Source organism: Coregonus clupeaformis, unplaced genomic scaffold (genome assembly GCF_020615455.1).
Source record: "Coregonus clupeaformis isolate EN_2021a unplaced genomic scaffold, ASM2061545v1 scaf0226, whole genome shotgun sequence".
NCBI classification, from domain to species: domain Eukaryota; kingdom Metazoa; phylum Chordata; class Actinopteri; order Salmoniformes; family Salmonidae; genus Coregonus; species Coregonus clupeaformis.
The window spans coordinates 37,864-61,123 of record NW_025533681.1 but is presented as its reverse complement, the minus strand read 5'-3'; the positions used below and the strand labels follow the sequence as shown (position 1 = coordinate 61,123).

The window sequence follows — 23,260 nt, the reverse complement described above, 5'->3', positions numbered from 1 at the left end:
CATCCAATATGCTCTCGCTCTCTCCCACACACTCTTTCTCTCCCCCCTCTGGAGTCCATTGACCTAGTTTCACTACCCGGATGCTCTGGCGCATGATAGCTTCACTGTCATACTAAAATGTAGTACGCAACAGTAGGCTGCAGATTAATCCAATTACATTTCACCCCCTTCTACCTGAAGTGTGCACTTGTACATTCTCCTTCGAAGTGTGCGCTTAGTGTCAGTTTAAGTCCCTAAGGACTGAAGGTTTGCTTCAGTGGTGGTAGGGCATCAAAGACTAGTTTCTCAAAGCAAAGCATTTCAACAGCTTCATCCTATTCATGCATTTTTGTGTTTGAAATGTATTATCTTCGACACACTGTCAATTCTTATCTCTCCTGCCCCCTACTGGAGAAGTACTGATTTTGAAATAATGCCCTTGACTGCCTTAGCGAGGACAGGGTTAGGTAGCTTCTTCTCATCTGCCACCTTCATTTGCACTGGTCTGAAAAATACTGAACAGTAAAAACCAAAGGGTGGATAACAATTTGTGAACTTGATTTTAATCGTCCAGTACTAACCCTAACCCATCAGTACAGATGAAGGAAAGGAGACAAGGTGAGTATGAGTAAGCCACCTACTAGTTGAGATACACCCCTGGAGAGCCACAAGGTCTGCAGGCTTTTTTTCTAGGCCAGCACAAAAAACACAGTGGGTATTGTAAAGGAAGTTTATTGCTGATGCTCTTTGGAGACAATTTGTCAAAGCAATCAGGTATGTTTGGGCTGGACTGGAATAAAAATGTGTACACCCCCTGGGGTCTTTCAGGAATGGCTTGGGAGACGTGAGTTTACAGGACTGCCTGACCCTGGTGTTTTTTCAGGATGGCAGTGGGGTCCTGAGGAGAGCAGGATCGATGGGGAGGCTCCGGGACGTCCTACGGCGAAGCAGCGAGATGCTGGTGAAGAAACTACAGGGGAACGGTCCCCCCGACCCACGCAACCTCCAGTAAGAGTTATAAACATGCACAAACACACAGTGCCTAGTGAGTCCTCACACCCCATTATGTAAGAATGTTTCATTCAGATAGCTCTAAATGGCCATAATAAAGTTGCAAGGATCAGAGAATAAAATGCTTTGAAGATTACATGATAACCTCAGACCCCAGTGTTGCCTCTGGTAGCTGCTGGAATAACAGTGTTTGGGTACGATTTGGTGGGAAAATTTGGCCTGTGCTCCCACGTAAGAGGCGTAGCCACTTACCTTTCGAAGGACCCAAGACCCATCTGACAATAGCAGCGCCGGGAGTTTGCGAAACGGCATTGGCACTTGGATTGAAACTGGTGCTATGGTCAGATGGCATGAAAATAGAGGTCTTTGGCCACGCACACCACTGGTGGGTTTGGCGTCGAAAAACGGATGCATATGCAGAGAAGAACCTCATACCTACTGTAAAATATGGTGGTGGATCTTTTATGTTATGGGGTTATTTTGCCTCCACTGGTCCTGGGGCCCTTGTAAAGATCAACGGTGGCTTCATAGCATCAGCAACCCAGGGTTTGTGTACATCATTGGTTGAACCCTCACTGTAGGAACAATAAATAATAGAGGAAGCTCATTTCCATGCTCAATGTTTGCAGTGTGAAAATGTAGGTAAAGAATAATACGAAATGCTCAGAGACCAGGTTGGGTTAGGCGCAGGGATGGTAAATGCCAGAGCGCCTGTTTACATGCCGAATTAGCCAACTAATGTACGCTGCGCCACACGAAAGATAAAGCCCCTAGTGCGTCTTCTTTGCATTATGTTGTCATGGAAAATATTTGTTATTTCCAACAACCAATCAGTAACTGAATGTTGTTATGGCATTGGTCGACTGACAGTTCACCTCAATGCATTCCGCTGATGAAGATTTATTCTACAGTGCATTATAGTGGCTGGAAATACAATTACATTTCTAAAGTAAGCAAATAGTTAGACAAAATCAGAATTACTTTAGATGTAGTATAATGTTGGCTAGCTAAGATTGAATGAAAACCGCTGTATTTTAGTTAGCTAACATTAGAATTGCTAGGTTTCTATGACGATAGTTGCTAGCTAATGTGGCAACACAGCCATCTGTCTAAAGTAAATATGAAGCCATTATAATGATGATGAAGTGGTTTCCTACTAATTATTTGCCAACTTTAGTTATGTGTTCATACTACCAAGCCATTATAGTTAATTGATTATTGACATTAAAGTGCAGTGCTATGGTTGAGTGGTGACACTCCTGGCATAAGTCACATGTACAAATCTCCCCACTGGAGACCAGGGTTCAATCCCCATGTTCACCTATCCCAATGTGTTTCCCACCTGCCTGTATCCCCATCTGATTTCCATGCTGTCTCAATAGTGTCAAAATACCCTGGCCTAAAAAATATATATTTAGATTATGGACATTAAAACAATATTCACACATTGTAAATTATTTTGGTACCTCAAAAAAAATTTATCCCCTCTCCACTACAATTTTCTTAAAATTGTGTTTCTGCAACTACAGCAGATAGTCTGACACTGCATTTTTGGTTAAGGATAATGCTGCAGTGTTTTTTATTTTATTTTAGCTATTGGGTTGGTGGTCCTACTTTATTAGGATCACCAACCCAACATTTCTGTATAAGATTCAATTGAATACAAATAACAAGAAAATTGTCTTAAATTTACAGTTATAATAATGATTAATCTCACATGGAGCTATGCTGGAGCTATGCTATTCTGAGCAGATGTTCAGTAACGGTGTTACTAAATCATAATCAAACAAAATAAAATGTGTAAACAAATTAAAATGTTGTGACATTCGTTTGACAAACAAATTCACACAACATGATACAACTCCTTTATTCATGCTAGGTCCAGTACCCTTCAGTGGCCTCACACACACAAAGACACACACACACTCGCCAAAGCATAAGACATTTAATGTAAATGTGTTTTTCCTTTGCAGTATGAAACGAGCTGCCTCTCTGAACTACTTGAACAAGAGCAGTGATGACGATGACTCCTTTCAGGTAACTCGTCCCCTAGTGGATATACCGGTATTCATACTTCTTGCTTAGTTTGCATTATGGCCTTGTAGCAATTTATCAGCTGCCTGCTGGATTGTTCACCTTAGACATTTTACATTTACATTTTAGTCATTTAGCAGACGCTCTTATCCAGAGCGACTTACATTATTTTTTATACCCCCCGTGGGAATCGAACCCACAACCCTGGCATTGCAAACGCCATGCTCTACCAACTGAGCTACATCCCTGCCGGCCTTTCCCTCCCCTACCCTGGACAACGCTGGGCCAATTGTGCGCCACCCCATGGGTCTCCCGGTCGCGGCCGGCTTAGTTCATCTAGGAACAAGATACCGGTTCTAAAAACATCCCTGCCATTCTATCTCTTCAGAAACAAATTTAGCGATAAAGCATGACCTTGTATTTTTATGTTTTTTTTAAATCTGTATTTCTTTCATTTTCTCTCTGTGTCTCCTTCTCTCCCTCCTCCTGTCTCTCTGTCTCTCTCTTTCTCTCTACAGAGTCCAGCAGGTGGCAGGAGGCTAAGGCAGAGCAGGAACCTGAGTTCCAGTACTGTTGAGCTCTACAGTGGAACTGGAAACTGAACACACACACACACACACACTCCCAACAGTTTTTCCAAATATGATGTTGTTTAATTTTCACTTGTGCCATTCTAAACCTAAATTCTGTAGTTTCCATTCCTACATTTAAACACTGTTTAATGTTATTGCTGCTTTCTAGACATTGTATTAATTGTGTAGACTTTCTGTAGAATACAAAAAATATATTGTACAAATGTGCTTGGTTTTAATGTAATTGATATATTGTGAGATCAGACAGCGAAAATCCTTACTGCTTGGCCTAGTTTGATACAAATCCCCTTAAGGTGCACTGTGCAATCAGACACTCAGGGCAGTGTATTGTGGACAATAGTGTTTCGCGTTTCCCATGGAGACCAAGCCTGGATCTATTATTCACTATATCTGCAGCTTCCGAAAGCATGGTGGGGCAGTACTCTTCCCAAATCAGAGAGGATTATTATTTTCAAGAGCTGTCCAATTTAGCCGTTACACTTCTTTTTACAGTGTTTTCTCCCACTTTCCATAACCATGAAGATACTCGGTACTGTTGTTAAATAGTAATTAAGTCATGAAGATGGTAATCATTAATATATCTGAGATTTAAAGGGGTACTTCACCTAATAAAAATGTATGTGAAGAAAATAGTTGATGGAACCAGAGATTTCTTGTTTATATAGCTACTACAGCTTAGCCTTTAGCATTGTTGAGTGTAAAACAATTAAAGTGGTGCTAGGACCCCTGTTAACTTGTTCCAAATTACTTCTTTTTTGACCATGTTCATTAATTAGGGTGTTCCTCAGAGATTTTCAAGTAAAGGAGCAATATGAGCACCAATAACTCTGGGGGAAAGTGCAGCTACTGAAATTAACCTTAATCTAAGTACTTACTCAGTAAAGGACAAATGTCATGATGTAATTATCATTTTAGGTTAGATGGTAACCACATACTGACCAGGTTATTTTGTTTCTTCAGGCACTGTATAAGAACCTAATACAGTAATTATTTATCTCAGGGTCAGGGATCTAATGTTTCTGAAAGCTATACTTTCCAATGCTGTATCTTAGTTCCAATTCATGCAATACACTCGTAGAAAAAAAGGTTCCTAAAGGGTTCTTCAGGTGTCCCCATAGAATAACCCTGTTTGGTTCCTGGTATAACTATTTTGGGTTCCATGTAGAACCCTCTGTGTAAAGGGTTTTACATGGAACTCAAAAGGGTTCTACTTGGAACCAAAAAGGGTTCTTGAAAGGTTTCTCCTATCAGGACAGCCAAAGAACCCTTTTAAGTTCTAGATAGCCCCTTTTTTTCTAAGAGTGTAGCTAAGCCATATCTAGCCTGGTCTCTGATCTGTTTGTGCTCATGACCACTCCATTGCTCATTATCAAGACAACAGTCTAGCCTCACAGCAAAATTGTTTGGCATGATAATAAGTGACAAGCTAAGTTGGCATTATAGAACAAACAGACAGGCACAGGCTAAGGCTAACTTTGTATGGATGTCAAAATGTTCCAATGTTGAAAAGTGAATGCTAATTTTCTCTATGGCTTTTCCTCCCTAAGAACGTTGCTGGAGAGATACCAAAAGTAAGACAATTGTTTTCATTCAGCCATGAAAGATCTATTTACCAGTTGTAGCACATATATTACATTATATATTGAAAAATGATTCTGCATAAATATAATGATTGGTAACATTTTATTGAGTTTGTATTAATCCATCATATGAATATAGTATTGAGCTAACAATATAATTAAGCTTGAATTGTGAATGTTTTTTAATATGATTAATATATAATTGTAAGATTTAAAATGTATCACTCCGGTGCTATATATGTGTTGATATACAGTGCCCTCCACAATTATCGGCACCCCTGTTTAAGATGTGGTCGAGGACTTCCAAAAATTCTCCTTTTTTTTAAACAACATAGAACCCAAATGCAAAAAAAGAGAAAAATCCAACCTTTTATTTAAGTACATTACTTTGGTGTAAAAAAAAAAAATCACACATTTAAAAAAAATTAAACTTGAAATCATGTGTCCCACAATTATTGGCACCCCTGATGTTAATACTTTGTACAACCCCCTTTTGCCAACAAGACAGCACTTAATCTCCTCCTATAACATTTCACAACATTGGAGAACACAGAGAGGGATCTTTGACCATTCTTCTTTGCACAATCTTTCTAGATCATCCAGTGTCCTGGGTCCTCTCTTATGCACTCTCCTCTTTAGCTCGCCCCACAGGTTTTCGATTGGGTTGAGGTCTGGGGACTGAGATGGCCATGGGAGGACCTTGAGTTTGTGACTGCTGAACAATTTTTGTGTAGATTTTGCCACATGTTTTGGATCATTATCCTGCTGAAAGACCCAATGACGACCCATCTTCAGCTTTCTGGCAGAGGCCATCAGGTTTTTATTTAAAATGTCCTGGTAGTTCAAAGCGTTCATAATGCCATGCACCCTAACAAGGTTCCCAGGGCCTTTGGAAGAGAAACAGGCCCACAGCATCACAGATCCTCCACCATACTTCACGGTGGGCATGAGGTGCTTTTCGGCATACTCATCTTTTGTTTTACGCCAGACCCACTTAGAGTGTTTGTTGCCAAAAGCTCAATCTTAGTCTCATCTGACCAAAGCACACGATCCCAGTTGAAGTCCCAGTGCCGCTTAGCAAACTCCAGACATTTACGTTTGTGAGTGTTAGTGAGAAAAGGCTTTTCCCTTGCATGCCTCCCAAACAGCTTGTTGGCATGTAGAGAGCGTCTGATGGTTGTTTTGGAGACTTTGTGACCCCAAGATGCCACTCTTTGATGCAATTCTGTGACAGTGAGCTTAGGACTTTTTTACTTCTCTTACCATCCTCCTCACTGTGCGTTGTGGCAAGATAAACTTGGGACCTCTTCCAGCCTTGTTTGTCACTGTTCCAGTTGTTTTAAACTTCTTAATGATTCCTCTGACTGTAGATACGGGCAAGTTAAGGCGAGTGGCTATTTTCTTGTAGCCATTGCCTGACTTATGAAGGTCGACACAAATCTGCCTTACTTGAATGGTGTGTTCTCTTGTCTTTGCCATGTTGACAAATGGGTAAGAGAATTAGGCCTCTGTGTCACGTCATATTTATACCCCAGGGAAACAGGAAGTCATGAATTACTAATTAAAAGTTCCTAGATACCCTGACCAACTTTAGCAACTACAGAAAAATATATTTTTTAAAAAATCAATTAAAATTTTCAGCGGAATTGTTAGGGGTGCCAATAATTGTGGGACACATGATTTCAAGTTTTTTTTTTTTCTAAATGTGTGATTTTTTTTTTTACCACCAAAGTAATGTACTTAAATAAAAGGTTGGATTTTTCTCTTTTTTTGCATTTGGGTTCTATGTTGTTTAAAAAAAAAGGAGAATTTTAGGAAGTCCTCGACCACATCTTAAACAGGGGTGCCGATAATTGTGGAGGGCACTGTATATCAACACATATATAGCATATCTGTATATCTGTAGATCAGGTTTTTCATAGTCATATTACTTCACATTTAAAGGGTCTCTTAGTGGTGTGAAATTGTTTACCATTCTCAGGTTATGATATTATTCATCTCAAGCAATCATTTTCAGTCAGAATTCCTTCATTGAATGTAAATTAATATAATGTCCTGGTATTGATTGTTTTTACTAACCTTTTGATAGTCTTTGATGACTGTGGACATAATGTAGGCACAACGCTGTATGCCTATGCATAACTGCAACAACAAACAGTCATGTCACTGCTGGGTAATCATAGCAAGTCATCAGCAGTTGTCTTGAGAAAATTGATCAAACTATTTAACTTATCAAGGGTTATTGCTTTTCTAATAATGGAAATGGAATGGAACAGAATAGAATAGAATGGAATGAACAAAATAGAATCTGAGGAGGAGCAACCAAGCCTTAATGATAAAGTATAATTTTAAGAGTCAAGTATAGTCAACGGTGAGCATCGTTTCATGGAACATTGGTGGCTGATATACAAATGATGTATATAAACCCAATATATAAAATTAATTGTCATACACACCGTCGTCGGTTTGATGTATCACTTTTTTTGTTTTCCAAGGACATCCACACGTGACACCCCAGCTTCCTATCGTGCATTGCGTACCGTTCTCATAGCAGCAGGATATTATGCTGGCAGCATGATTTTTTTTCTTTTTTTTATATAAGAGTCCCCCTGCAAATCGATTTTTTTTTTGCACTTGTGCAGTACAACTGTTTTTCACAACATTGCAACCACCTTTGAAAAAATACATGGATAATGTGACATACCTTTTACTCTTATATTGTATTATTTATACCAGCATTTCTTTAAAAAGTTTACACCAAATACTGGTATGTTGAAAGCTATTGTGCAGGGACGGCTATATTTAAAGGGGAACTGCACCCGCTAATTTAGATTTATTTTTTGGCATGCTCCTCAAGAAATGCTGGTGGGCATGACAGAAGCAAAACTTCAGTTGGCTTGGGGCTGTCCTTGCCACCATCAAGACACACCCATCTGTCAGAACCTTGCCCGCAGCTGTTTCACCCCACCAGTGTTGCCAATTTAGCGACTTTGTCGCTATATTTAGCGAGTTTTCAGACCCCTCTAGCGACACATTTTCAAAAAAGCGACTAGCGACAAATCTAGCTACTTTTTCTGGTGTTATTGGAGACTTTTGGAGACTGACGTGAAAGCACGTATCGTTCTTACTCTTCTCAACAAGCAGGGGGTGCTTTGTTACCCCCGTCCCAAAGCACTCACAGGCGGTCCAGTCCTCGCGCAGCAGTCCCTCCCAGCTGCAGTCAGAGCAGGATATGTTCACCCCTCCGTGTCCAGACTGCAAATGAATCGCGCATGCGGGAAGCCGCCGCTGGCTGATCCCGCCCTGGCTTACATTCAGGGCGGGATGTAAATGTAGGGTGTTTTTTACTCTCCCACAACGTTATTCCTCTCTCCTACAGCGTCCATCACAATTATGCAAATTACGTGATGACGTCATTTAGCGACTTTTAGGACAGCCACTAGCTACTGTTGATGATCACAAGTTTACTGGAGAACGGAGACCAAGTAGAGACTTTCGGACAAGGTGGATAATTGTATAATATAAGGCAGTTTATTCAGAGGTAAAGATATCTGTAAATCGCGTGCACGGACCCGTTCGTCAACCTCGTAGGGAGATATCTGAGAGCGAGCCCCTAAACATTGTGTGCTGACATTTTATACAATAAAATAAAGTAGGTTGATTCTAGTAGTTCTGATCTTCTGATTGGTCCTGATGAGTTGGTCGAGGTCACCTCCATTGCATTGGCTCTGAGTCGGGTTCTCTGTCTTCAGATGTTCAGCCTAAGAGAAGGGGGTTTTTGTGTGTGTGTGTGCTTAACAATGATGATGTGTGTGTGTGTGTGTGTGCGTGTGTGTATGTGTGTGTGTGTGTGTGTGTGTGTGTGTGTGTGTGTGTATGTGTGTGTATGTTTAACAATGATGATGTGTGTGTGTGTGCGTGTGTGTATGTGTGTGTGTGTGTGTGTGTGTGTGTGTATGTGTGTGTATGTTTAACAATGATGATGTGTGTGTGTGTGTGTGTGTGTGTATATGTGTGTGTGTGTGGGGGTGTGTGTGTGTATGTCCTCAGAGCAAGAAGTCGTGAGTTGGGAGAACTGAGAGACCTATGGCGTGGGTGTTGTCCATAGCCACCTGCTGATAAGGCCGACAAGATAGAAGTCTTTGTGCATTGTATTAAATACAAAGGCCCAACACAAGATGGGTCATGCACAAGATTTTAGTCAGACCAAGCTATAACATTATATATTTACTACGACAAATCCCTCTCTTCACGTCTCCCCAGAGACGTGACCAAGTAACAGTAAAGAAGGAAAACTTAAGACGTGACACAAGCTAACAGTGTAATTGGCAAAATAGGAAAACTTTATCAGAAGATAAAGTTTTGATTCCCCCCTCCTCACGTCTCACAAGAGACGTGACATAAAGCTGAAATGCTGCAATTTGGCAAAATAGGGAAACTTTATCAGAAGATAAAGTTTTAATTCCCCCTCTTCACGTCTCACAAGAGACGTGACAAAAAGCTTAAATGCTGCAATTGGCAAAATAGGGAAAACTTTATCAGAAGATAAAGTTTTACATTCCCCCTCTTCACGTCTCACAAGAGACGTGACAAAAGCTTAAATGCTATTCATCATCCAGATATCCTTGGTCAGCATCGTCAATAGCAAGCAAAGGAAACATCTGACCGTTATCTGCAGGATGTGGATCAATAGCGGTGGTTATAATCCTGGTTGTCAGCGTCCGTATGCATGGAATGCAACAGCATCCACAAAGCACTAGAATTGCAGCAAAATTGAGATGGATACAAGTATAGAAGAAACAAGCGTTTTATATTTACCAAACGCATCCATCCAAGAGTCCCACATTGAACTGTCCACCCCTGAGTGGCTCTTCATCTTACCATTAAGAGTTCGTAACCCTTCCAGGGCAATTATCAAACTGCCATCTGTGGCTGTATTGTTGGGAATAAAGGTACAACATTGTTCACCAAACATAGCACATACTCCTCCTTTTTCAGCCAGGAGCATGTCGACAGCAATACGATTTTGGAAAGCCATGAGAGAGGTTGCAGCCAACTGGCCATGCACCGCCTCAAAACCTTGTTGTGTCCAATTGCCTAATTTTAACATTAATGTATGCAGTTAATTCTATCGACGTTTTTATTAATAGTACAACAGTCAGCACCCAAAAGGACGAGCCCCCCAAAAACTGTACTCCATGTACCCATGTTCAAGGACTGTTTCACAGACAACAAAGAGAGAGTGTTCTTATCAGCCTGTTATGTGAAACAATCCATATCAGTACAGTGCTCCTCATTAATGCATTCCTTCCAAGCTATTCATCACATACAGATCCAAAAAATAAAACCCAACAATTTTATGGTGTCACTCTAAACAGAGTATAATCACCCTTAAGAATAACAGGATATGGAAATTAAATCACAACATTTAATGTTAATAGAAAATAAAAATAATAATTTTAACCCTCTATTCCTCCCCTACACCTAACATGTACTGAGTTGGCTACCAGCCACCCAGGAATCCTTTACCTTCACATCAGGAAGAATAAACAATCACAGTGGTTAGTAAAAAACGTAAGGTAATAAATGAGCAAGAACTGAAAATAAATGCGTGTATGTATTTTACTAGGCAAAACATGGATCATCCAGCTTGGTCTCAGAGTCAGTAGCAGAGTCACCTGCATCATCCTGGGCCGGTAACAACAGCATCATACCTGACGCCTGCACCACTCCTACCACTGACCTCCTGAGACAAGGGACGATGCAAGCAGCACAACACATTAACAGCAAAAACACAATTACTAGGGTCAGAAATCCAGTAACCACCATAGAAGAGTACTCACCAAACCAGTCACTCAGCCAGGAAATAAGGCAACATCCACAAAGAACAAGTATACCCATAGAGGCCATAACTTCACCCAGAATAGTCACAACAATAGTTTTCCATTTACCAAATACGTTATCAAACCAACCGTTTATGGAGCTATCAATACCAGAGTTCTCAACCAGTTCGTTCGCCAGCGTGGTGATGGTCACTCAAGCGCTTTGGTCACGGGGCCCGTCCGGTGCTATATTGTTGGAGATGAAAGTACAGCACATATATCCAAACAGAACACAAACCCCGTCCCGCTCAGCCAAAAGCATATCTAAAGCTATTCTATTCTGCCATGTCATTAAGCTAGTTGCCGCTGTCTGCTCAGCTAATCCCTTTATTGCATCACGAGTGTGGTTAATAAATCTTTTGCTGGTTATATTAAATATAATTTATCCAATCTACATTTTTATTAATTGTTTGACCACCAGAAAATACTTGATTCAAACCCAGCTGCGATCTGATTGTGGATCCCATCAATATATATCCTTTCATCAAAGGATCCCGGGAGGAGGTCCTACTTTCTATGTGACAACTCACCAATCTCTGACACGTTTGATTGTTTGCGTATGTAGGTGAGTTCACAATCAGTTATCACCACACATCCATCAGATGTCAGCACGGGCCTGGTTTTGGCTCCTATAATCCTCTTGCTGCAACAAAGAGGAGAGATTTAGTCATGGTCTCTTTAGGTGTGACATTCTCTGTGTGGGAGCAGGAGCTAAGATGCCCTACCCTGTATCCTATCCTTACTAGTCCTAGAAAAACAATAATAAGAATCCCCTGTGACTTCAAACTGAGGCAACCCAGGTCGGGATGACTTTGTTATCGGGGAAACAGATAGTGCAAGTTACCATAAGACTCTTTCACCACATTCCCAGGTGGCTTGCATGGAGGAAAAACCTGACAGAGAGTTAAAGCCTGTCAAGGGGAACGGAGTAGTTGTTATCCCTGGTTTGGCTGTCCTACAGGCAAAACAGTCCTCTTTAGACATAGTTTTTTTTTCCGTATACTGAATCCATTCCAACCACAGGTTAAGATTTCTATACCCCGTTTCCACCTGTACTACTTCCTCCAGGTCCATAGTTTTGCACTATCTTTATCACAGCCCCGGTCTCACTACCTCCCTCAGAGAGGTTTACTCTAGAATTTCCTTTTTCCCTACGTCTAGCTGTCTCCTATGCCTTTTCAACTTGTGTTAGGTTAACTACCACTTCTGGCTGAAACAGGAGGGTCCGTGTGTGTTAGGAATATGGCCCCCACAATCAGACAGCTACCTACCGTCGGAGACCTGTGAATCCCCACCCTTGCCCTGAGAACATGTCAGATGCCAGAGGCCAACCCATTGCTTTACCTTCTATCGAACTCACACAGGGATGATCAGACAGGGTAAGGGAATCTTCGTTAAGAGGCAACCCCCGAACCATAGTGGTGATCGGATCTTTCTCCTAACTCTGTGTTTGTTCGTCAGGTGTAGCTGGTTTTGTACAGTGTGTGACATGCACCCAGATGGATCTCTCAGCTATTCTGCTGGCAAAGGCAGTACTTGGTAGGGCCCTTCCGCCAGGCCTGATTCAGTCTCCTGGTTAGATAGAGTGGGTCACCTTCTCCTTTAGTTCACCTGTGGGGCACAAAACCTCTGACATACAGGTGTGGTTAATAAACTATCATACATGTTTTTTTTTTTTTTTAAGTATTTTGTCCTCTCCTTCGTATATATTTAATAAAGTATTTTGTCCTCTCCTTCGTATATATTTAATATTTAATCCAACCATCCCCCTCTTTGACACATGATTTGGCCATGTGTCAATATTACCACCTACCTAAACAATCACTTTAGTTAATATTGGTATTTCATTATCCAATTGCCATTCCTCCACTCTCTCTTCTGTTATTTATGGTTCAAATCAAATATATTATTACCAAATTATAATCTTCTTCACAATTTTCACAGTACTATAAATTACCCTCAACTTAGTAAAATAAACTATCTTAAAGTCTTCCTCTCATGCCTTTAGAATGTACTAGTGTGGATGATTAATTAACACCAGAATGTTAAAACAGAGTTCAGAGGCCATTGAAATCATTTAACGAACTGTTTAATCCCATAGTATACTAAACAATTACCATTATTCTAAATATTTCATAAATGTTAGTTATCCCAAGTGTTCATTAAGTCCTCATGACATTCATTCTCATAAGAAATCATATATACCCCAAACTCAGCCAAAACCTAAAAAATCCATAAAATTCACTGTGTGCACCTTTAAGACCTATAACCCTTGACCTGCTGAAAACCCCCCAAAAATTGAAACAAGGCTTTATAAACATCATACTAGGTGTGTTGTTTTTATTTGAAAACCCAATTTGAAAAACAACCACAAATAGCCAGGCCTTAATTTGGTAGCTCACTTTTATGACCTAAATACGGCCTAACTTCACTACTGCTCCCCCTAGCCCTTGGCAACATTCCAACGAGATGAGCTAATCTCTTTCTCCTGGTTATCCCCAGTCTTAACCCATCAATAATTGTTTGTATCAATCTAATTCCTCATAACTAATCTATAAAACCACTCAAAATTCCTCGAGTATACAATTATTATTTAATTGATTACCCCTAACTCTGCTACATGTACCAAACATTTATATTTTCCCGCTAAACCATTTCAGTTACGCTATTCAATTTATTTAACTGTTCTCTCTGATTATGCCCTAATTAATAAAACAAATACTTGCTATCGTTGATTAGCATACATTTAATAATGTTCCTACCATCTGAACTGTACTGTCTCTCACCCTCCCCTTGCTCCTTCGGGGAGAGCGCATGGTAACCTTATAACATATTTTCATAGACTTTTCTAGAATACTTCTATTTAAGCTATCTAATTCAACCTTTCACATCCACATAGTAATCTAGGTATATAGCCCCACTGCGAAGCTTTGTCTACTGTCCCTACCTGTGTTCGAACCAGGGACATCGCCAGTCACTCCACACCATCTACGATTCTCACAAAGTAAATACTTTCACGTCGCACATCCAGCCACGTCATCACCCCCGTCTAGCCAGCCCTTCCGTCTCAAACACCCTAGTAGCCTAAATAAAACACACTCTAACAGCGTTCTGCATTTTCCTCTATCATCGGGTTTAAGAACTAACGTAACAACATTAACTATTCTCTATTGCTGTAGTAACGTCTTGTTTGGTTCAGTTTATTTATTACGGAGTGTCCATAATACTATAATAATACATAATCGAATTCCCCTCATGCATACAGATTTCACCTTATGCCATTGAAATGCCAAATAAACCATAATAGTTCAATGGAGCCCCTATTGGCTCTCCCCTACCTATACATTACTTCTACAACCACTTTAGTTATGGTCCGATTACAAATTAAACCTTATCACATGATCAAACAACGCCACAACCTTAAACTCATATGGGCGGCAGGCAGCTTAGTGATCAGTAGCGCCGCGCCAAGAACCGAGAGGTCGCCGGTTCCAATCCCCGAGCCGACCAGGCGAAAAATCTGCCGATGTGCCCTCGAGCAAGGCACTCCAACCCCAATCGCTCCTGCAAGTCGCTCTGGACAAGAGCGTCTGCCAAATCACCAAAAATGCAAATGTAAATATTCTCTACTTTCTCACCCATCTCATCCCTCGTCAGAAACCCACAGGCACCTCTCAAATAATCACCCCGTGGTGTTCCCAGCCAACTCCAGTCTTTCCTCGCTCCAAAAGCCACACTTTCGCTCTCTCCAGCCCCTCCCCTCGCAACTCTCTCTTTCTCTCTCACTGCTCATTTCTCCTTTACACACCTTATGTATCTGTTTTAAGCATGGATTCGAGTTTATCTGCGTCCAGACGTCCCTCAAAACCATACCTCTCCCCTCCACCTAATGTCTAGAACTCTGCCACAGTTAAACTTCTACCTCCTCGCAACCTATAGGGTAGGACCTCCCCTAATAGGATTTATGCAAAAGGTCTCAGTTCAAACTGGGTCCCTTTAGGAATCTAGTTGTGGGTCAAATCTTATCCACCAATGCGTCAATCCGTAGTTCGACACATTCTGGATACGTTTATCTTTATTCCTTATTCCTTATTCCTTATTCCTTAATTCCTTAGTATAAAACACAGTACCAGATATCTCATGTATGCCTTAATTCATTAGGATGGAAAATTATTTAACAAGTATTCATACTCACGCTCAGTACTACTGATCATAATTTGGTATTGGTCTATAATACAATATGCAAGATTTCGTTTTAACAGGCTCTGCATACCTTTTTAGAAGAGCGCGCTCTGATCAGGTTTCCTGAGCCAAGACGAATAGTTGATTTCTCCAGGATTTTCAGGTCACTCTTCCGTCTGTTTTTAGATCGATGATTTGCCTTTTCCTCTCGCACCAACTTTTAGATCGAATTAAAAAACCCATTCGGCACCACTCCCGCTCTATCCTGTATTTTTGATCTAGATATTCATTAAACTTGAGTTTTGGGACGGTAGTGGTTGCCATGGTTATACAGTTTTATTTTTTTAGACTATCTTGGTGCTCTTAGCCCGTCACTGGCCGAATCCAGCAATGTATTCTTGGCGCTGACTGAGATTTATCTCTGATGTCCCACCCTCGTACACAAAAAATGTTCAATACTTTATTATTAGGAATTATTTTGCAAAAGGTATTATTGTTTTTCAATTATTCGAATTATTATATATTTTCCCAAAAGGTATCAGAACCGCCCTTTTGGAACAATATATTAACAAACCCGAGCGCTCCCAAAACAATCATCAATTTAATCCCAGGAATTATTTTGCAAAAGTTATTGTTGTCTTTCAGGTACTCGAGTTATTATATATTTTCCCAAAAGGTATCAGAATCGCCCTTTTGGAAGAATATATTAGCAAACTCGAGTGCTCCTGAAATAATTATCAATTTAATTTTAGGAATTATTTAGCAAAAGTTATTATTGTTTTTCAGGTATTCGAGTTATTATATATTTTCCCAAAAGGTATCAGAATCGCCCTTTTGGAAGAATATATTAGCAAACTCGAGTGCTCCTTTAATTTTAGAATTTAGGGAAATACCAACACCACAAGAGGGAAAATGTACCAGTCAGCTCTTAGCGCAGCGGCTACATAACAGGCAAAATAGGACTCGGTGGTCCTCTTAAAAGTTATCAACTAGTTAGTCTCATGAAACGGCCAATCTTACACAACATTCAGGTTATCATTTCAACAATTACATTTTTCATTACATATCAGCATCAACACACGAATTCAGTTTGAGTTCCTCACAGTACATATAGTTGAGTGCCACGTCAACCAATTGCCCGACTATCTGAACTTGTATTTTTTTTTAATTTTTTTTGATTCTCCTCAAGGAGACTCCCAGTCGTTTAAACCATTCAACTGGCGTCTAGTCGGGAGAACCTTTTCTGGACTTGGATTCTCACGGAATTAACTCAACCCGACTATCTGAATCTTTTTATCAAGTCACCAGATCCTTCTCTTGTGGATCAAATAAAAGGGTCCATCGCTTATGAACCAAAACCTCTGTAATAGGCTCCTCACTAGAAAGCCGCAATTCAACAGAAAATAAAACCACTGTAACTAGACTTCTTCTCTTAGAGTCACATTTCAACAGTAAAAACCTAAGATTTTCAGATATCAACAGTAAAAATAAAAGGGTCCATTTCTAGTGAACCAAACCTCTGTAAATAGACTCCTCACTAGAGAATCACAATTCAACAGAAAATAAAAGTCGGTCCTCCTCTTGTGAACCACTGTAACTAGACTCCTCTCTAGAGAGTCACATTTCAACAGTAAAAAAGCCTAAGATTTCAGATATCTTTACACATGTGCCTTTTGAGTCATAATAGATATGTTATAAATTTAACAGTAATCCATACTCACGCCCAGTACTACTGATCATAATTTGGTTTATCCTACAATACAATATGCAGATTTTGTTTTAACAGGTTCTGCTTACCTTTGTATTGACGTCGGTTTAGATCAGTTTCCTGAGGCGAGCTGGATTCCCGGCTGCTCCTGCGGATAGGTCACCCGTCCCTTTCAGATCCGTCTCTTACTTGTCTCCTGTCTCTATCAACTTTTATGGACCGAATTCAGAGTTAGAAAACCACCCTCTGCTACCAATTTTGTTGATGATCACAAGTTTACTGGAGAACGGAGACCAAGTAGAGACTTTCGGACAAGGTGGATAATTGTATAATATAAGGCAGTTTATTCAGAGGTAAAGATATCTGTAAATCGCGTGCACGGACCCGTTCGTCAACCTCGTAGGGAGATATCTGAGAGCGAGCCCCCTAAACATTGTGTGCTGACATTTTATACAATAAAATAAAGTAGGTTGATTCTAGTAGTTCTGATCTTCTGATTGGTCCTGATGAGTTGGTCGAGGTCACCTCCATTGCATTGGCTCTGAGTCGGGTTCTCTGTCTTCAGATGTTCAGCCTAAGAGAAGGGGTTTTTTGTGTGTGTGTGTGCTTAACAATGATGATGTGTGTGTGTGTGTGTGTGCGTGTGTGTATGTGTGTGTGTGTGTGTGTGTGTGTGTGTGTGTGTGTGTGTGTGTGTGTGTGTGTGTGTGTGTGTGTGTGTGTGTGTGTATGTGTGTGTATGTTTAACAATGATGATGTGTGTGTGTGTGTGCGTGTGTGTATGTGTGTGTGTGTGTGTGTGTGTGTATGTGTGTGTATGTTTAACAATGATGATGTGTGTGTGTGTGTGTGTGTGTGTATGTGTGTGTGTGTGTGGGGGTGTGTGTGTGTATGTCCTCAGAGCAAGAAGTCGTGAGTTGGGAGAACTGAGAGACCTATGGCGTGGGTGTTGTCCATAGCCACCTGCTGATAAGGCCGACAAGATAGAAGTCTTTGTGCATTGTATTAAATACAAAGGCCCAACACAAGATGGGTCATGCACAAGATTTTAGTCAGACCAAGCTATAACATTATATATTTACTACGACACTACTTTCCTTACTGAGGAGTTGGCAACACCGCACCCCACTCAATCAACAAACCTCCTGCAGGTTGAGTTCAATGACTAAAGCAGATAGATGTGTGGTGAGATGCCGGAGGAAGCTTTAAATAGGTCAGTAGGCTACAGAGTAATATGAGAAGAATGCAATTGCTGATTTTATGTAGATATTCTACAGTGTTTTGATAACTTTCAAATGTAGTAACAGGTTGATGTAGAATAAGCAACCCTTTACATAATTAACATAGAAGCAGTGTTCTGCTAATATAACAACGTGCACCTTTCACCTTTCATTGTCATTCTCAGCCGATACAGATACTGTGCCTATCATAATTTTGTCGGGAGGTAATGGGGCTACCTTGGCAAACATGTCAGAGTGGTCATACCTTCCTGTGTGGTTTCCCGTATACAACAGGAGTTCCCTGATCCTGGTGCAGAATAGATAGGGTTACTCCCTCCCCATGTTGACTGATAACATTAAATTCCATTTTTAAAAAGACAATACAAGTAAAAGTTGTCTAGTAAAAATGTTATGCTGAGTGCCAGGTCTCTCTCAATTTAGAGACATTAGTATAAAGCCTGTCTGTCAGCCTGGACTTCATCACATCATCTTGCAAGTCTCCATGTGCTGGCTCCATACATGTTTCTGCGAATACATACACACACAGTCACTGTTCTATTACCAATGGCAGTTAGGATAGGTGATATCTGACAAACAAACATATACTATGTTGAAGTTTGAACAAGTCAGACTAAACCTACCTAATCGACGACCGTTGGTGAGCGGGAAAGAGGTGAGGCTGGAGGTAAGGTCTTTGCCAGCGCCCCATTGATGAGCATGGCAGCGTAGATCAGCCCCTGGCCCCTCATCAAAGATATTGGACAGTCACACACAAACACACACCCGTAGCACTGATTACATTATCAATGGTAGTTATGATTAGCATGGTGGAACAACCTGATCGATGCATTCACCTTTCTATTTCACAGTTGAATGGGAGGGCCTGTGACAGGGTGATACAATAGACAGCCAAGTGGTAAATTGCATTTTGTTATAAAGAAAGGACAAAGCTTTTTGATAATGCATTTCAACCAAAACACACATTACAGTTGTTGATGAAGCTGTCTGTGTCATCAGGGCAGTAACTCGGGTCAAGCTAATTATATTCTATGCTTTACAGATGTAGACTGACTGTAGCTCCAGATTGGATGAGATTCAGGCCAGTGACGCCATTATGGTTTGTTGCTCCTAGTTCACTGTATTAGTCAGATTCAGACATGAGTTAGCTGCATCCATTATTTCTTTTTGCCATAGACAATACAGAATACACTTGTATGAGCACTTTAGCGAACATTAGCTAGCTAGCTTGCATTATCAAATGCTAACATTATATAACCAGCAGTATCTAGAAAATACACAAATTGGTATGAGCTATGATGACCTAGCTAAGTTGTAATAAGGTAGCTAGCTAGCTAATTATTTAGTTAGCTAGCCTGCCTCATTTTATCAAAAGATAGCTACCTATATAACCAGCAATAACGTTATCTAACGTCGTTAGTGTTACAGGCTTTGGCTTTTCCATTTATGTTTTGATGTTGGACTTTAGCTTGTTAGCACGTAGGGCGCACCAATTGGTGTTGCCTCGTTAGTCAGTATGTGTTACACCTGTGCTGGTTGCCATCTCGTTAGTGGGAAGGGGTTTCACCTGCGCTGCGCTGGCCAAGGTGCTATTTAAGAGTGGCTGGCCCAGTGCTCCAGTTGCCTTGATAGATGCAGAGGGTTAACACCTTTAGTTGGCTCTCCCTATGTTGAGTTCTAGACAAACAATCCTTTATTTTATTTCCCAGATTTTGTTTTGCTCCACCTTTTTGGTTTCCTTCCTGTCTTTAAGTTTGGTGTGGGTTTTTCTTTTGTTTGACTCTTGTGCAAATTTAGTGGGTGCACATGGCGGGTGTCATTTAGGTTCCAGTTGTTGCTAGTCAACTTTCAGTGGACACCCGCATGACCGTCTTTCAGAACCCCTCCTACAATCCCACCTGCTTTGTTTTGGTTGTTGTCAGTGACTCTTTGTTAGTGCTCCCTTCTGTTTGAGTGACATTATTTGGTTTTCTTGCTGGGGAATGTAATTTTAGCTAAGACTGCAAAGCCAGAGGTCATTATATTCCAGCATCTCTGGTTATACTCACCACCGCTGGTCGTTGCACACCAAACTAGCGTTACTGGTGCAGACTTGGGGACCGACAAACTCCAACCACCTATTCTGCATACTAGGGTCCTTCAGCAGGGCATGCATTGCAAGACATAGAACTTTGGCTGTGGAGGCATGGTCAATCCGTATAGGGCTTTTCAGTCTGCTGTCCTTTGAATGCGTTGGGGACGATAAAACAATGGAGCCCCATTCAATGAAGGAATGCAAAGTGGGCAGAGGGGCGATTTGCCCGTGGAGCTAGGCAAAAGGGGCATAATTTGTTAACATAATTCTAATCCAATCTATTTACTCGTTGTGATGCACTGAGTTTCCAAACTATTCTTTTTGTAAGATTTAATTTATACCGAACAGAATATAAACGTAACATGCAACAACTTCAAAGATTTTACTGAGTTACAGTTCAAATAAGGAAATCTGTCAATTGAAATAAATTCAATAGGCTCTAATCTATGGATTTCACATGACTGGGAATATAGATATGCATCTGTTGGTCACAGATACAGTGAGGGGAAAAAAGTATTTGATCCCCTGCTGATTTTGTACGTTTGCCCACCCAAGATTTGACAGTACATGGCCCCGTCCATCGTCCCTTTGATTCGGTGAAGTTGTCCTGTCCCCTTAGCAGAAAAACACCCCCAAAACATAATGTTTCCACCTCCATGTTTGACGGTGGGGATGGTGTTCTTGGGGTCATAGGCAGCATTCCTCCTCCTCCAAACACAGCGAGTTGAGTTGATGCCAAAGAGCTTGATTTTAGTCTCATCTGACCACAACACTTTCACCCAGTTCTCCTCTGAATCATTCAGATGTTCATTGGCAAACTTCAGATGGCCCTGTATATGTGCTTTCTTGAGCAGGGGGACCTTGCGGGCGCTGCAGGATTTCAGTCCTTCACGGCCTAGTGTGTTACCAATTGTTTTCTTGGTGACTATGGTCCCAGCTGCCTTGAGATCATTGACAAGATCCTCCCATGTAGTTCTGGGCTGATTCCTCACCGTTCTCATGATCATTGTAACTCCACGAGGTGAGATCTTGCATGGAGCCCCAGGCTGAGGGAGATTGACAGTGCTTTTGTGTTTCTTCCATTTGCGAATAATCACCAACTGTTGTCACCTTCTCACCAAGCTGCTTGGCGATGGTCTTGTAGCCCATTCCAGCCTTGTGTAGGTCTACAATCTTGTCCCTGACATCCTTGGAGAGCTCTTTGGTCTTGGCCATGGTGGAGAGTTTGGAATCTGATTGATTGATTGCTTCTGTGGACAGGTGTCTTTTATACAGGTAACAAGCTGATATTAGGAACACTCCCTTTAAGAGTGTGCTCCTAATCTCAGCTCGTTACCTGTATAAAAGACACCTGGGAGCCAGAAATCTTTCTGATTGAGAGGGGGTCAAATACTTATTTCCCTCATTAAAATGCAAATCAATTTATAATATTTTTGACATGTGTTTTTCTGGATTTTGTTGTTATTCTGTCTCTCACTGTTCAAATAAACCTACCATTAAAATTATAGACTGATCATGTCTTTGTCAGTGGGCAAACGTACAAAATCAGCAGGGGATCAAATATATTTTCCCTCACTGTACCTTAAAAAAAAAAAAGTAGGGGTGTGGATCAGAAAACGAGTCAGTATCTAGTGTGCCCATTTGCCTCATGCAGCGCGACATATCTCCTTCGCATAGAGTTGATCAGGCTGTTGATTGTGGCCTGTGGAATGTTGTCCCACTCTTCTTCAATGGCTGTGCGAAGTTGCTGGATATTGGCTGGAACTGGAACTGTCGTACATGCTCAATGGGTGACATGTCTGGTGAGAATGTTGGCCATGGAAGAACTGGGACATTTTCAGCTTCCAGGAATTGTGTACAGATCCTTGCGACGTTTCAGAATTAACATGCTGAAACATGAGGCGATGGCGAAGGATGAATGGCACGACAATGGGCCTCAGGATCTCATCACGGTATCTCCGTATTCAAATTGCCATCGATAAAATGCAATTGTGTTCATTGTCCGTAGCTTATGCCTGCCCATACCATAACCCCACCATAGGGCACTCTGTTCACAACGTTGACATCAGCAAACAGCTCGCCCACAGAACGCCATGCATGTGGTTTGCGGTTGTGAGGCTGGTTGGAAATACTTCCAAATTCTCTACAACGACGTTGGAGGCGGCTTATGGTAGAGAAATGAACATTCAATTCTCTGGCAACAGCTCTGATGGACATTCCTGCAGTCAGCATGCCAATTGCACACTCCCTCAAACCTTAAGACATCTGTGGCATTGTGTTGTGACAAAACTGAAAATGTGTGGCCTTTTATTGTCCCCAGCACAAGGTGCACCTGTGTAATGATCATGCTGTTTAATCTGCTTCTTGATATGCCACACCTGTCAGGTGGTTGGATTATCTTGGCAAAGGAGAAATGCTCACTAATAGGGATGTAAACAAATGTATGCAAAAACGGAGCGAAATAAGGTTTTTGTGCTTATGGAACATTTCTGGGATCTTTTATTTCAGCTCATGTTACATGTTTATATTTTTGTTCAGTGTAGTTTTTCCATAATTAATTAAACATTTACACATACATAGATCCACAAAACTCGACATGACTAGGACGTGTTGCTCAACAGACAAACCAGAAAAAATAACATTAAACTATTTTAGACAAGACTGACTTCATGAAAAAGTTATCATATTTAAACTTTGTAATCAATTTTGACACAAGAATACATTTTTTCGACTCATATCGAAGCCGTTTAAGGGATTAGTTGCTTTTTAGAGGCAGTCACTCTTTAAATAAATACACTTTTAATAAAATACAATATGTAATCGGAATTACTCAATATAGAGTCTGCAAAACTTGAATTGGTCTCTTGTGCTGGGCAGTGGGTTTAATACAGAGTGTTGGTGACTCATTACTCCACCCACTCCATTCATTGCAATGAAATACACTGTATATGAGTGACATACAGTGCATTTGGAAAGTAT

At 40.9% G+C, this 23,260-nt stretch overlaps 1 protein-coding gene across 1 annotated transcript in view; it reads left to right on the top strand.

Annotated features, from left to right (window-relative positions):
- LOC123484198 (kinesin light chain 1-like) overlaps positions 1-4,350 on the top strand; it is a 34,328-nt gene extending 29,978 nt beyond the window's left edge. Inside the window, exons 14-16 of the mRNA XM_045214258.1 lie at positions 863-987; positions 2,964-3,027; positions 3,543-4,350. Coding sequence (XP_045070193.1) covers positions 863-987; positions 2,964-3,027; positions 3,543-3,626 — 273 coding nt within the window. The 3' untranslated portion in view covers positions 3,627-4,350. The remainder of the gene's footprint in view (positions 1-862; positions 988-2,963; positions 3,028-3,542) is intronic.
- Positions 4,351-23,260: the final 18,910 nt, after the last annotated feature.